The sequence below is a fragment of the Ursus maritimus genome, unplaced genomic scaffold (assembly GCF_017311325.1).
Source record: "Ursus maritimus isolate PB19 unplaced genomic scaffold, ASM1731132v1 scaffold_30, whole genome shotgun sequence".
In the NCBI taxonomy this organism is placed as follows: Eukaryota; Metazoa; Chordata; class Mammalia; order Carnivora; family Ursidae; genus Ursus; species Ursus maritimus.
The window spans coordinates 27,541,919-27,558,705 of NW_024425564.1; the positions used below are offsets into that span (position 1 = coordinate 27,541,919).

General features: G+C 43.4%; 1 protein-coding gene across 1 annotated transcript in view; it reads left to right on the plus strand.

Annotated features, from left to right (window-relative positions):
- Positions 1–572: 572 nt before the first annotated feature.
- The window catches only part of STMND1 (stathmin domain containing 1), a 24,542-nt gene continuing 8,327 nt past the window's right edge, over positions 573–16,787 (plus strand). Inside the window, exons 1-3 of the mRNA XM_008692789.1 lie at positions 573–653; positions 10,900–11,080; positions 15,692–15,843. Of these exons, the coding sequence (XP_008691011.1) occupies positions 573–653; positions 10,900–11,080; positions 15,692–15,843 (414 nt within the window). The remainder of the gene's footprint in view (positions 654–10,899; positions 11,081–15,691; positions 15,844–16,787) is intronic.

Consider the following 16,787-nt stretch of genomic DNA (forward strand, 5'->3'; position numbering starts at 1 on the left):
GGCAGCCGAGCTGTTATGATCCTAATACCTGGTTTTCTTCATTGTGTGGGTTTCTGTTTGCGTGACCGTGACCGTCCTCCCCAGCTCTGCCTGTGACCCTGCCGTCGGGGGCTGTCGGTCTGTCTCCACTGCCGGCCTCAGCTCCGCAGCTGCTTGCCGATAGCACTCGCCGCCGCCTTCCGCGAGGTCCCCAGGGTCCGGGACGGGGGAGGGTCCCACAGGGCCTTAGAAAGGAAAAAATAAGAGGTCTCCGCAGGATCCCTTCGACTCGGCTACTTTAAAAACTAGCTCAGCCTGGGCAGCGGGCTCCTCCCACCCTCGTTGTGATTTAGACGCCTTCTAGTTTCCAGTTACAAACTTCCCACCGCCGCCCAGGTCCCAGGGCCGCTTGATGAGGTTTATTGTGGCAACAGTTCCCGGCAACTGCCCAGCTGCCGAGCGCCTCCAGCCCCGGCTTTCAGTGCGCAGGGGCGGGGGTGCACGGCGCAGGGGTGGGGTGCAGGGGCGCAGCAGGGAGCACCCCCGGGGGCGCACCGCCCGCCCGGCTGGAGGCTAAGCGCGCGGTGCGCGGCATGGGCTGCGGACCTTCCCAGGCTGCGGAGGACCAGAGACGCGTACCCGCGCCCAGGAAGGGCTGGGAAGAGGGATTTAAGGTAAAACAAACCAACACAACAGATAAGCAGGCACAAAGCCTTTTGCCACGCTTGGGGGAAGGGGGACGACTGGAGCAGACGGAGCTGGGTCGGCAGGGGCTCACAGCCCTCCTGGTGGGTGGGTGGGCAGAGGTGGGAGCCACTGTCTTCGCGGGTGTTTACCTCCCGTCTTACCCAGGACTCATCCTGTTATAGGACTTGCTTTGAGAGCCTTTTGTGTTTCAAGAACTTGGCAAGGTGGTCCCACCCAGGGCAGAGGCAGGAGCCGCAGGTGGAGCTGTGCGTTCTGCCCAGAGCTGGGGTAGGTGGTGATTCTCAGGGGAGGGTGGGAGTTCCTGGGAGCTGCTGTACTTTACTGGCTTCCGGAAAGCGGGCCCTTTGAGAATCACTTAGCGCTCAAAGAGATTGGGAGGCCATCCGTCTGGCTGAACCCTCTCGCTTACCCCCTGAGGACCCTGAAGCCCAGAGAGGTGGATGTCTCGCCTGTGGCTGCACAGCTTGTTTAGGGTCAGAGCTGGATAGAATCTGATTTTCAAGAGTCTCATTCCAAAACTCTGTGCGCTCTCGCTCTCAAGATTGCAAACCCTGTAATTCTTCTGGAGACTTGAAGGGGAATGATTTCCAGGGTGGGGCATGGAGGGATGAGGTCCAGGATTTCTTCCAGTCTTCACCACCATCAATATTGCACAAACGAAACTGGGACCCCGCAGTGCTATACCTTGGAGAGGGATCACCCAAAGATAATATTACCATAAAATCTATCATCAAATGCAGGATACTTTAAAGAGTGAAAAGGAACACTACTAATGAATTTACTCAGTCTGATTGAAGCCCATACAGTTGGCAGAAAACCAGGATTTATGGTCACCCTTCCGCAAGGGCATTTTTGGAGCTACTGTTGAAAGAGCATACCTTTTTTCCAGCAGATGATGTGCAAGATGCCATTGGGTGCCACTTACGGCACCTACTGTGTGTGTGGCACACATGCTGGGCTCATGGGCACATCATAAAACAAACCAGAGACTCGGGCTTAGGACCTGGTGCCCACCCATCTTGACACTGTTTTCTGCTTTCTAGCCCAGCTGCCTCTGTCCCAGTTTAGGTGCCTGTTACCTCTTACTGGGTCTTCCTGCCTCTCCCATTGGCATCCTCCCTACCCCATCTGCCTCCCACACTGCCACCTCTCTTTCTAAGAAAAAGTTCCCTGGAGTGTACAAAGCCCTCTACACGTGGGCCCACCAGGCTTTCTAACGTCATCTTGTCCAATCCCGCATACTCGTAGACTCCTGGGTCTGCCAGAGGAACCCACAATGCTCCCTTCCTCCACTCATCAACACTGTTCATGCTGTTCCCCATGCCATTCCCCCTTCTTGGAATGCCCTCCCCAGGCCCCCATTTCCAGCTCACTTGACGAATTCCTACTTATCCTTCAGCACCGAGCCCAAACACCACCACTGTGGCACTCCTTTCTCGCATGGTAAATGTTTGTTTAAAGCTCCTTCTGCCTCATAGATGTATTAGCTTCTTGGAAACAATTTGATCATCTTTATTACTCATTACTGCTTTGGGTTAATATATAGTAATACATTTTCCTCCCTTTTCCCAAAAACTATATGAATGTGGAACGCGTGTGTGGCTCAGTTGGTTAAGTGTCTGCCTTCAGCTCAGGTCATGATCTCGGGGTCCTGGGATCAAGTCCTGTTTCAGGATCCCAGCTCAGCAGGGAGCCTGCTTCTCCCTCTCCCTCTGCCCCACCCCACCGCTCATGCACTTGCTCTCCTAAATAAATAAATAAAATCTTCTTAAAAAAAACTATATTAATGTGATTTAAAATATTAAGCCATTGTGCTTTTGTCTTTTTCGTATGAAAAATCTTTTTTTTTTTTAATTTACTTTACTGGCATGATTACGAATAAGACTTCCATAGGAGGAAATTTCCACTATTTGTCTTTCTTATCTGCCCATATCCTTTGTTTCACTTTGTGGTTATTACTGAAAATGATTTTGTTGAGCAGGTGGAAGATAGAGCAGGAGGAAGTGATAAAAAGCAATCCTCTCTGCATGTCAGATACACTGGGTCCCTCTAAGCTAAGCTTCCTCAGGCTTGGGAGGGTTTCTGTGTTTCTTCCTGAATTCCCTGGGTATGAAAGTCATTGTGTCTCCATTGGATTTTCATCCGATTCTCCTAACAGGTCTCCCTGGATCCATCCTCCACTGCCCACCCCCACCTGTGCTCCAGCTCTTCCTCTTCATGACCTCCAGGGCAATATTTCTAAAGTAAAATCTGATTATGTCGTCCTCCGCTGACAAAACAATTACCGACCCATTGGGTAGGCACACACATCAGTGGTCAAGAATGTCACTACCTCGGTTTGATTTCTGGGTTCACGTTTGTTGGCTGTGTGACTTTGGTCAGGTTTTTAGCATCTCTGTGCTTCAGTATCCGTGTCTGTAAAATGGGGGTAGTACTGATACGAGTTATTTCATAGAGTTGTCAACGAAGATGAAATTCACATGAAATGATCATACCAACGCCTGGCACAGAGTAAGTGCTTAATATGAGTTAGTACAATTGTCATTATCACAGAGATTGATGTGAGATAAAATCCTAAATCCTTAGCACGTCTTACCAGCCATCCTTGAGCGGCCTCCGGTCACGTTCTCCAGCTTCATCTCCTCCCACACTCATTTCTGGTCAAACCTAGCTACTCGTTGCTCCCCAAACCCATTCTCTCTCTATCTCCATGCTTTACACCTGTTGTTTACCCTCCCTTCAGATTCTCCCCCTCCTCCTTGTTAGGCCACATAGCAAATATGTACCCATCTTTCATGACAACGTAAATCCCCTCTTCCTGCCCCTGCCCCCACTCCCACTACTGCCACCTTGCCGGCAGAGTTGACCTTCGACCTTCTCCTACATTGTTTCAGAACATCTTATTGTGTTTGCCTCCCATCCTGAGTTACTCCTTTCTTTGTCTTTGCATCTCCTGCGCTCACTACAGTACCTGACGCAGACCAAGCACTAAATAAACATTTTTTGAGTGACTCCATGTCCCTCCCAGCTCCCCCATTTCCTTGGTATCTTCTTGTCTCCTAGTCACAAAACTAGACTAATGACAGTCAGCAAAGAGGAAATTCAGTATTAAAATAGCTTGAAAATAGACTCAGAGTCGACTCAAGCATATACCTCCTTACCCCCCACCCCCACCAAGCACTTTGACTTTGGAAATCTGATCCAGCGAACGTATGATTATTAATTAAACACTCTCTAGCTATCAGAACGGTGCTGCTTTTGCTAACTTCCTAAATGCACAGGTGGAGGGCTCAGTAGTTCAGCGGCGTCTTCAAAATGAGAGGAACGTGTTTGCTTGCATGGAATATTTATGTTTTCTAGCGGCACAACTTTAAAATATTCTGAATCGAACTTCTCGAGACCTGCCTACTGACTTTCTCCTCACTTTTACCTTAGTCGAAAATGGTAAAAAAGGCATGGTAATAAAATAATGCATGATAAGAAAAGCATGGGAAACTTCTCAGTTGGAAAAATGTTCTTCTGTATGATGAACTCTGAGTTTCTGACTTATTATGAAAGGGAACAGACTAGATTGGAATAGACGATCTCTAAGGACCCTTCGCAGGTTTTCCCTAGTCTTTTGCAGGAAAAGTCATGTTTATCCTCAGAATAAAAGAGACGAAGTGACTTCTTCCAGTCCAGATTTTTAAAAGATGGTATTTCTTTTTTTTTTTTAAAGATTTTTTATTTATTTATTTGACAGAGAGAGACAGCCAGCGAAAGAGGGAACACAAGCAGGGGAAGTGGGAGAGGAAGAAGCAGGCCCCCAGCGGAGAGGCCCGATGTGGGGCTCGATCCCAGAACGCCGGGATCACGCCCTGAGCCAAAGGCAGAGGCTTAATGACTGCGCCACCCAGGCGCCCCAAAAGATGGTATTTCTGAGTGTTTTTTGGAGGGTTGCTATTTGTTTTTACATTCATTAGATGTAAACTAGAAAAATCAAATTTTGAAGAGTACATTTTTCTTATATGTCTGCAAGACAAATATATTTATAAAATGCATCTGCCGATAATGTGATTTAAGGTTTCAGCTCAGGGAGGCTTGACAAACGGCTCCCTCCAAACTGTTTGGCAAATGTGTTTCCCGGAAGCTTTAGAACACAACCCCTAGTACTTCCAGATCCAAACCAAACAAAACACAAAACGCAACTCTGTCTGTAAAAGCAATACGTTTTCTGGAACCCTGATAATTCTCATGCATTGCTGTTTGCTTCAAATTCTCAGCTTTTCAATTCTGTCTAAAATTGGTAAGATTTTATCCCCAAGACAATGAAGTATAAAATAGAATTGATTAAAAAAATATAGAAACATATTGATTCTGTGCTTCTGCCACAACTTCATCTCAAGGAAAAAATAAAACCTCCCACCCACCTCCCCACCCCCTCCCCCAGCACCATGGCAGAGAGACTTCTCACTGGTGTGAAAATATAAACCCCGATGCATAAAAAGAACAAGAAATCTGTTTTGCCATATCCCCGACAGGCAGAGATATAATTAATTTGTAAATATCTCTGGTCTTTGAACTCTGTCTATTCTCCAGTCTAGATTATGAAATTGGGTTAAAATTTCCAGAATGTGTTGCACATAGATAAGGTATTTGAAAGACATTCTTAGTTTTCCAAAGAGAAAAACCTTACGTTTCTGCTCTGGAAACTGAAGGCTGGTATATGTTATTTTATGTCAAAAGATTGTGTTTCCTCTGCTACCATTTAAGCTTTGGTCACTCACAGAGCTTGAAGGCAGACTGGATCTGAGTAAGTAAGAAACAGGTGAAGATCCTTGCTAAGGCCTGGCTGGGTTTGTGGCTTGGATGAAGCCATTGGGAGGTCATGCAGGGTTGTGGCACTTAAATATACTCTGACTTGTAGGTGACAGATTAGCTTTGTGAAAAGTCACCTTTGAGACTGAGACTTTGCTCAGTCCAAATTTGCTCTCAGCTCCACTATGGGCATTTTGTTTGTTATGGTTACATTTTCCAGGGTCTCCGATGGGAAACGTTAGATGGCAAAACTCGCCTTTGTGTTTAACTCAGTGCCTTGCTAGGTCCAAAACTATGGGTCTCCAAAACAAAACAAGCTTGTAAAATCACCTGTCTCATCATCACTGCAAATAATTGGTTTTTAATAGTTTATTTGGAGAGAGGGACAAGAATACCGAACACGATCTTTGCTTTATCTTCAGCATGAACTGTGAGCCCCTGAAAAAGCATCAGAGTCTCCTTTTCCTTTGTTATATATAACAATATGTATTTATATATATTCGTGATATGTGTGTGCATAAATGTGTGTGTGCATGTGAGAGAGAGAGAGATCCTGTCTGATATAATAGGATTATTATTATATAACAAAATAATAATACATAAGATCTATAAAGACTTTTCCTGGGACTACAGGGCAGTAACTGTGTCTATAAGAAAGACAAACAGAGAGAGAAAGAAAAAGCACATAGTTGCTCTCATGCCTTCTCCGTATGCCGTTTGTATTTCAGATCTATTGACTTTTTGTTTGCTTACTCGTTTGTTTGTTCAGTTGGTTGCTTTTTCATACTTTCCCGAGTAGTCCTGAAGCACAGAACTAATTAGCCCTCAGCACGATAAAATGACGTTGGCTTAGCTGGAGCAATCATGCTATGTAAAGATGCTGATAAGGGGCTATGTGAGTCTCCCTATGAACATACGAGAATCCCTAATTGAATGACAAGAACCTGAGGGTGTTGGAGCTGCCATGACCTAGCTACTGGGATTTCTACTTAGCCTCCGAGGGATTTCAAAGCACTTTGGTGAGCTTTCAGAAAGTGAACAAATGTGCTTAGATTTTTTAAAATTTGTATGATTTTTATTGTGAGAGTACAAAGAGTTTCAGGCTGATGTCCTATTTTTTAAATTCAATTTTCCCAAAGGAAATACTTTCTGTTTAGTCCCTGGAGTCATAACTTCAAACGAGAGAGACCTCCGTCCTTTAAACAGAAGTTCGGAGAGGTGTGCTGTCTTCCCTTCTAATGTTTCTGGGCCCCTCTCTCTCCCCCAATTTCACTTCCACCGTCCTAGTTCATGTTCTAGCAGATCTGACCTGGACAATTGCAATCACCGTTATTGACAGCCTTGCTCTGTCCCTTCCTTGCTTCCTTCAGTTCCCCTAGTTTGCACTAACCCCAGTGATTTTTCTAAAAACAAACACATGATCATTTTATTTTACTTTCATATACAGAAAATCTACGAAAGATTCTTGTTGCATTTAAAATAAAACCAAATTCTTTGACTTCCCTTTCCCACCTCACCACTTACCCCTGTCTACCTCCATCTGTTTCTGTTCCACTGCAAAAACTCCAGTTCATATGCTCACAATACTGTTTCATACCCTGTCTTCGTGTGTGCTTAGTCTCTGTCTAGAATGACCTTTTCTTCTTGCGCACCGGAAACTCATTCATCAAGACCCAATTCATGCATCTTCTCTTCTTCAACACCTTCTGCGGTCCCAGCAAGATACGATGTGGTACTAGTGTACCAGGGCATTGCTGGAAACAGCGGGGTTTGGAGGTAGGATCCTGGGGCCCTTCAAATACTCAGGGGAGAAGAAGAGTACCCCTTGGGCCAACAACATGAAATCAATAGACATGAGAAGAAGACCCAGAGGACAATAACCATAGAAGATGCTTATGTTCTTAGGTCTCCTGGGAACACTGAGGAGCCTTCCCCCGCTATGTGTGTCTTAGATGCAGAAGACGTTGGCCAATCAACCCAAGCAGGGAGAAAAGAGCCGGCGCTGAAAGGGAGGGGGCAGGGGAGTTGGAGGGGCTTGGAGAAAAATGTTCCTGAACATACCAATATTTAGAGCATTCTGCCTCTCTAAATAAGTAACAGTTCTTTGAATTGAATTAATGTAGCTTTTTGAAAAACTCACCACATTTTTTTCTTACTTTTCCTCTTTTGCTGTGGGACTATGAAAAATTTGACATGGACAAGCATCTCAGAGTCAGTGGTTCACTCAATCACGTACAGGCCCTTTTAACAATGTTTTGATCTATTTGCAAGCAATAGAATTGTAGTACGGAGAAACTGATATTCTTTTTTTTTTTTTTTAAGATTTTATTTATTTATTCGACAGAGATGGAGACAGCCAGCAAGAGAGGGAACACAAGCAGGGGGAGTGGGAGAGGAAGAAGCAGGCTCCCAGCAGAGGAGCCTGATGTGGGGCTCAATCCCAGAATGCCGGGATCATGCCCTGAGCCGAAGGCAGACGCTTAACCGCTGTACCACCCAGGCGCCCCCAGAGAAACTGATATTCTTAAAAAGGAAAAGGTGGGAGCGTCAACCAGTGCAGGATTTAATGGAGGGCCCTCTGGAGACACATATTCATATAAAATGTGTACATCTTTGGGCCCAGCATGTCCGTATCTAGAGACTGATTCTCCTGGAATGATTGGGTGAGTTCCCACTGCCATGCACAGATATCATGCCAGCCCTCTTCATTATATTGAACACATATACAGAAACACATATAGAAACATCTGGAGAAACAACTAGATGGCCATCAGTAGGAACTGGTTAAACAAGTTGTTGTATATTACCTAGTGGACCCCAGTGCTGTCATCTCCCTAAATGACTACTCTCCACCATTAGGTAGAATGAGGTAGACCTGTATACGCACTGACATAAGCAAATGTCTCTGATATATTGTTAGTGAAAAAAAAAAACAGGTTACAGAATATATATATATATATATATACAGAAATATAATACAATACCATTGACTATATAACCGGATTTATTTTAGTCACAAATAGCTTTATTAAAATATAATCCACATATCCTACAACTCACCCATTTAAAATGCACAATCCACAGCCGCCACCACAATCTAATTTTAGAGCATTTTCATCCTCCCCACAAAAGAAACCACTATCCATTAGCGGCGAACCTCCATTTCCTAAGCAACCGCTAAATCTGTACTCTGTTTCTATTAATTTGCCTATTCTGAATATTCGGTAAGTGGACCCATCTTTGCGTCTGGCTTCCTTCACTCCGCATGACGCTTTCCAAAGTCACCTACGTAGCAGCGGACTTCAGTGCTTTATTTCTTGTTATTGCCTTAGAATATTCTTTGGTCTATCCAGACCGTTTTATTTATACATTCGTCAGTTGATGGCTATTTGGGTTGTTTCTACTTTTTTAGATATTATGAATATCAATTTTGAACATTTCTGTGCAAGGTTTTGTGTGGACGTATGTTTTCATTTTTCCTGGATATATATGTATATATATATATATATATACCTAGAAGTGGAATTTTTGGATCAAATGCCAACTCTGTTTGGCTTTTTTTTTTTTTTTTAAGATTTTATTTATTCATTCGACAGAGAGAGAGACAGCCAGCGAGAGAGGGAACACAAGCAGGGGGAGTGGGAGAGGAAGAAGCAGGCTCATAGCGGAGGAGCCTGATGTGGGGCTCGATCCCATAACGCCGGGATCATGCCCTGAGCCGAAGGCAGACGCTTAACCGCTGTGCCACCCAGGCGCCCCTGGCTTTTTTTTTTTAAGATTTTGTTTATTTATTTGAGAGAGAGAGCGTATAAGCAGGGGGAGGGGCAGAAGGAGAGGGGGAGGGAGAAGCAGGCTCCCTGCTGAGCAGGGATCATGACCTGAGCTAAAGGGAGACGCTTAAACGCCTGAGCCACCCAGATGCCCCTCTGTTTGACTTTTTGAGAAACCTCAAACTGTTTTCCAAAGTGGCCGCAGCATTTTATATCCCCAGGGCACTGTGCAAAGGCTCCCATTTCCCCACAGGCCCGCGCACACGGATGATGTGGTTTCTTCATTATAGTCACCCTGGTGGATGTGAGGTGGGGCCTCATTCTGGTTTAGATTTGCATCTCCTTAATGACTAATGATATTGAGCATCTTTTCATGTGCTAATTAGCCAATTCCGATTTAAAGATTCTATTTCTTTGAGCAAACACATCTGGGAAGTTACATACTAAGATGTTAATAGTGCTTTGTCTAGGGAATGGTACTTACTTACTTCCTACTGTGTTTCTGTATCACTCAGATTCTGTCAAAGGAACAGAACCAGGATTATGGCTGGCTGGATAGATAGATAGATTACAAGGAATTGGCTTATGCAATTGTGGGGGCTGGGTAGGCAAGTCCAAAATCCCCACAATAACATAAGTGGTCAGAAAGGACAGGCTGGAGTTGAAGGTGCAGTCCACAGAATGAATTCCTTCTTCCTCAGGGAAACCTCAATTCTACTCTATTGCCTTCAACTGATTGGATGAGGCCCACCCAGATTATCAAGGATACTCCTTTTACTTAAAGTCAACTGATTGTAGACGATAACCACGTTTACCAGATACCTTCACAGCAACACCTAGATTCATGTTTGATGGAATAACAATACTGTAGACTAGCTTAGTTGACACAGAAAACTGATGCTCAACAACTTCCTTCTGTATTATTTATTTTTACAATGTGTCTGTATTTTTTAATCAGCAAAAACAATAAAGATACTTTCATTTACAACAGAACTTTTTTACAGTGCAACATCTTTACTTTTCACACCTGATGAATGTGTTCGTCTTGGCACCGTCCGGGGCGCTCGGCGTAGTAGCTTGTGCCTGATAGATTCCTGGTAGATACTATTTCCATTTCTATTGCTCCTATGACAAATTATCACACATTTCGTGGCTCGCTACAACACAATTTTATTCTCTACCAGTTCTGGAGGTCTGGAGTCCAAAATCAGTTCTAGGGCTCAAGTCGAGGTGTTGGTGGGGCCGGTTCCTTTCAGGGGCCATGAGGAAAGAATCTTCTTCCTTACGTGTCCTGGCTTCTACAGCCGAGTTCCTCCCATTCCTCGGCGGTGGCCCTTCCTCCATCGGCTGCTGGTAGCATCATCACCGTCTCCACTTCTGTAGTCGCATCTCCCTCTGCTTCCGTCTCATAAGGACCCTCGTGGTTACACCCGGGTAATCCAGGATAACCGAGCCATCTCAGGGTCCCTAAATGAATCACATCTCCATGCAGGGTAACATCTCCAGGCAGCTGGGACTATTCAATCTCCACGACAGGTCCTCGGCTGAATATTCGCAAAGCAGCCTTGTGATGTTGTTTCCATCTTCCAAGAAACCATCTTCTAAGAAATCTTGACTCTCACACGGAGCCCTTCCCTTTTCACAGGCTGAAGTCGGTGGGACTCATTCCGGGGAGGACCGCAGGCCCCAGAATGAAGCTGCGTTACCCAAGGACACTGTGAGCGGCCCTGATGGCCTGGAAAAACAGGCTCGGTTGGGAAGCTTACCTGGAACCATACCAGAAAGTTCCCCAGCTCTTAGTGAAGACAACAGAAGAATACATTCAGGTAACGTCCCACGTTTATAGGAATCTCCACAAAACACCGTCTCTCTAAATATATTGTATAATGTATGGTAGCAACCCTTTTTGCACAGTTTTGCGGACCAAATGGCTAAGTCCTTATCTCTGAGACAAAGGATGGAGCCTCAGGCCTTCATTATGTGAGTAAGTAATGCTGACCAGTAATCTTCTGTAAATGAAGTCATGAAAACCATCTTGGGTTTTTTCTTTTTTCCTTTTTTCTGTTTTTCTTCTCTCTCCCTCCCTCTCTCTCTCTCTCTCTCTCTTTCTTCAAGCTAAGAGCCCTTCCTGGTGGTTGGGAAACAGGCCTCAGGAATAGGAATCACACAGGCTTTGGTCACATTCCTGTAAACTTCTGCTGGGCTCGCATCTTTCCAAGAGAAAGTTCTCCATTTGAAAAAATAAATACAACCTACATCAGACTGTTTCCCCTGTGTCTCCCACCCAAAAGATCAGCAAATATACAAAGCAGTCATCTTTCAAAAACACAGAACAAGTCATTATGACCTGATGTGCTCCTTAGAAACTTTTTTGATTTTTCCCGTGGTGGTTTTTGCTTGAGTCCCCAACCCCCTCCCCCCGCCCCCACCGTGTTGATTTAAGAGGGCCTAGTTCTATTTTACCAGCCTCTGAAACAAAGTGAACTCAATAGAACTCAAGGAAAAGTGCTCTGTTTTATTTGAGGGCAAGGCTTTCGTGTCATTCTTCACTGCTCTCATTTCTTCCCCAGGCACATGTTAGACCAGGAAAATAGATGGGCTAGTAAATGAGATTCTTTTCCTTGGACTTTGGGGACACTCTCTTTATGATACATTTCATATCAGCCTTCACGTTGTGGTTGTGATGTGAGGTAGGAGGCGGGGGATACAGCTGGGTGGCCTCTCTTCTCTCTCTGTGTGTCCGGCCAGCGCGTATAGTTTTTCTCAGTGATAATTCCATTGATGGGAATCCCTCCTAGACCGAGGCACAGATGCTCAATGTCTGTGGTGCTAACAGACCGCAGACCGTCAGGTGCACGGGGACCCGGGCATAGCCTCGGTCAGTCCGTCCAGCGGGGTCGTGCTGACAGACACACCAGCCTGGGGAGGGGGTGAATTATTAAAGCAGGTGTTCCCAAGACGTGGTGTAAATGAGTTTCCAGGAAAGATCTTCCCACAGAATGAATAACAACCAGTGCCCTACGCTTTGTATTTGCTCTCTGCCCGGTTTCTCCTCTCTTTTCTGCATGCCTACTCTGCCCGTCTTTAGAGTGGATTTATTCAAAATTTCAAGTTTCACACTAACACGTCCCAAGTCTTTCCTTTAATAAAAAAAAAACCTTATTTTGAATAATTTCAGATTGAGGTAAAGTTGCAAAAAACAGAGAATGCCTGTATTTTTCCCCCAGATTCCCCAAATGCTAACATTATACCGCATTTGAATGTGATGTAATTACATGTGTCACGGTCCCTCTCTCTCCCCCCTTTCCTCTCTCTCCCTCTCTCTCTCTCTCTCTCTCTCACACACACACACACACACATGCACACACACACACACACACACACACACATACACGTAGTTTTTTTCTGAGAGCCAATCGCAGACATAATGACACTTTACTCCTAAGTACACCAGTATGTGTTTCCTAAAACAAGGATATTCTTGGCATAATCACAGGACAAGGATCACAATCAGCAAATTACCCCTTATGCGGTACATTATCTCATCTGCATATTCAAATTTTGTCAATTGTCTCACAAATGTCCTTTATAAATAAATTTCAGGTTCAAGATCTAATCCAGGATCACATGTTTAATTTAGGTATCATGCGGTGTTTTTCTCCTTTAATCTGGAACTAGTCCCTCAGCTTTTCTTTGTCTTTTATCAGATTGATGTGTTTAGAGACATAAGCCATTTGCTTTATAGAAACTTCCCCAGTTTATGCGTGTCTGATATTTCCTGATATTTCGGGTTATCCATTTTTAGCAAAAATACCAAAAATGATAATATTTATACCCTGGTTAGTACATCCAATCAGGAGGTATGTGATATCTATATTTGACCTTTATTGCTTTTTTTTTTGCCTTGAAAACATTTTTAAATGTAAAATTTATCAATCTTTTCTTTTGTTGAATCTGGATTTTGAGTCATAGTTAGAAAGCCTTTCCCTACACCAGAGTTAAAGATGAATTCACCTGCATTTTCTTGTACGACTTCACTGTTGACACTTATGAAGAATTTCTAGCCTTGTGAGAATATGCTAATCTATATGTTAACAGCATAGGAAACAGAACTGTATGTTCTGTATGATGTCAAATTTGTAAAAATAAAATTTGATATATCAACAGCGGTAATCTCTGAATGGTAAGAGGATGGGCATTCTTCTTTTCTTTTTTTCTTCTTTTCTGTACCTTCCAAGTTTATTCTGATAACCACGTATAACTTTCATAATCAGAAGGAAGCATCATGTCACTTTCCAGCATTCCCCCAATCGTCTGCAGCATCCCGAGAAATCACGAGGATTCATTGCAAGACTGTCCTAGCACAGGGGTTTCTTTGTAAGTTGGCCCCTGTCAATGTCAAGCCAGTATTTTGGTGCACTCAGGAAAAATAATTGATTGAGATGGTTAATTATTTTTATTTCATAATCGTTTTAATAATTGTATTATGTTAGTGACAGTTGTCGACTATGACGTTCTCTTTAGACGAGCTTAATAAATAAGCTCACAGGGACACCTGCGTGGCTCAGTCAGTGAAGTGTCAGCCTTTGGCTCAGGTCATGATCCCAGGTTCTTCAGATCGAGTCCCGCATCCGGCTCCTTGCTTAGGGGGGAGCCTGCTTCTCCCTCTGCCTGCTGCTCCCCCTGCTTGTGCTCTCTTGCTCTCTGACAAATAAATAAATTCTTTAAATATAGGTAGGGAAGAACACAGGTACTGAAGTCAGCCATTCTTGGATTCAAATCCTAGTTGATTCTCTTCTCACCCGCGTCACCTTTAACAAGTTAATTCACCTCTCTCATATAGTTTGTTTATACGATAGAGATAATAGTACCTCTCTCAGAATTCACAATGTTACAAAGTATATAAAGTACCTACTATGATACCAAGCACCCAAGTGCTCAGTAAATATTAACTGTTATTTTGACCATTCCAGATAAGCCCACCCTCTAAAAGAAAAAAAAAAAATCCTTCTAATTCTTTGAAGAGGATTGACCTCTAAATTTTTATTGAATTTTTCTCTGTTGCTTCAAGCTTTAGTTTACTAGCTTACCTACTTGAAAGACAGCTTTACCACTCTGTACCAAAATCTGTATACAGCTTTTTATTTATTTTTTTAAAGATTTTATTTATTTATTTGACAGAGAAAGAGAGAGACAGCCAGCGAGAAAGGGAACACAAGCAGGGGGAGTGGGAGAGGAAGAAGCAGGCTCCCAGAAGAGCAGGGAGCCTGATGTGGGGCTCGATCCCGGGACCCTGAGATCACGACCTGAGCCGAAGGCAGATGCTTAACGACTGAGCCACCCAGGCGCCCCTGTATACAGCTCTTTAAAGTGAAAATTGAGGCTATTTCAAACACACACAAAGGTAGAAGACACAGCACTGGATGAGAAATGAGATTATAGGCAATTTGTTGAAGTACCTTGCAGTGGTCAATAGAGAAGTCTCTTGTAACAACAAGGTGAATATTCTGAAGCGAGAGACATCTGGCTAGTGTGTGTGTTTGTGTTTTTTTCCCCCAATCTTCCTGCTGCAAATTCATGAACACTGTCTTTGTTAACCAGTGAGGTTAGAAATTTTCATAATAACACTCTGTCCGCTAGATGGAATGACTTTGGTGACTATCAGGACTTCCCGATGATGACGAAACAGAAGATAGCCCATTTCTGAGGACTCCTCATTGCCCCTTTATTTTAAAATGTGTGTCTGTAAAAACAGACGCCTGCTTGCTTCTTTGTAGAAGTGGGTGATTTGTAATGGGGGGGTCTCTCTCATCAGTGCAGTTCACTTGTGAACTGTTCCAGTGCCATTTTTAGAATCGATAATAAAAATTTCCCTGATATCACTTGAATTCAATTGTGATTTGGTTCAAAGACTCTTTTCCAAAAGGCATACTCTTACTTACATAGATTGAGCAGATGGCGTCATTGTAAACTCAAGGTTGCAGAACCAGAAGTCTCTTGGCAACATTGCACTGTTTATCCTTTGTATACAAAGCCTAGAAACCAAACTGCAACTCAGAAGAGTCACTGGAAGAGTATCGCCTTCCTAGCTGTTCTTCAGCTCCATAATTAGCGCAGAGAACCCATGCAGTCATACTCGAGTGTACAAGAGTTGTTACAACAAAGGAGTGGTGCAGAGCAGCGCATGAAAGACTTGTTGTTATGTTAATATGCGGCCTGCGAAGTAAACAGTGTATCAGGATGATGCATATCCGCCATAAGAACATGAAGAATTTGAACTTCAAATGATTGAAAGATTTATAATAAGAACAGATGTGTAGGTCAGAGTGTTGAGATAAAGATTTAGTTAAGTAATGTGATTTATAAAGCATCCATTTAGCATCTGATTGATAAAATGTTCATACTTACATTTCTATTCCTTCTTTCATTTCCTTTAGACCTAGTGACTGGTGGATTAATCCATAAACCTCAACCCCCAGAGAGCCGAGAGCGACAAAAGTCATCAGATATCCTGGAGGAATTAATTGTTCAAGGAATAATACAAAGCCACAGCAAAGTATATAGAAATGGAGAATCCTATGATGTCATGGCAAGTAATTCCATAATTAACACTAGCTTATAGTTAAAAATAGCAATAGAATATGATCAATGGTGAGTTACAATCTCCAAAATCTTCAAGTCACTGTGCTAAGCCAGTTTTTTCTCCCATAAATTCTCTCACCTGTCTACAAATCACCCTTCTCTACAGAAGGGCCCTAATCATTTTTTCAAGCTTATTTATTTAAGCAATAATCTACCCCCAACGTGAGGCTTGAACTCACGACTCCAAGACCAAGAGCCGCGTGGTCCACTGACTGAGCCAGCCAGGCACCCCAGGGAATTGCCCTAATCATCAATGATTAATGAAGCCAATAAAACATTTTGGGTTTTACTGAATTTGAGAGACAGTAAGCCCCACTGAATAACACGCCTTCACTCTTTGAACAATTTTTATTAAGCTTTGCCTGTGTGCTGGTATTAGGACTATGAAACTGAACTCCTATTTCTGTAAGAGGAAAATACACCTAAATGCCAAAGCTATGACACCCTAAGCTATATACACCCTAAGGTCAAACATGAGGAAATGAATACAGTGGTAAAAATCCTCATACTCTCATTTTTCTTCTTTGTTCATTCATCTTGACTAACTGATCATTGTTTTCACTAGTGTGGGCAGTATTTTTACTTTGATTTTAACTGGTTGTGGGCCAAGTGTTAAGTCCTTAATTTTTTAGTAAGTTCTGTCTAAGCCCGTGAAGAGGATGACAGGTGTTGTTGGTGCTGTTTTGGTCTGTTTTCTCGTTTGTTTGTTTGCTTGTTAACTAAAGCTCCCAGGCAGCCCCCATCGTCCTAAAGAAGATATAAAGAAGAATTAACAGAAAAAAGAAGCCTAAGGAAAAATGAGTAAGAAAGAAAAGAGAGACACAGACATGATGGAAATAGGGACCAGAAGGAACGTCAAAGGCTCCTTGATGGTTGCCCATCCCTGTCTTG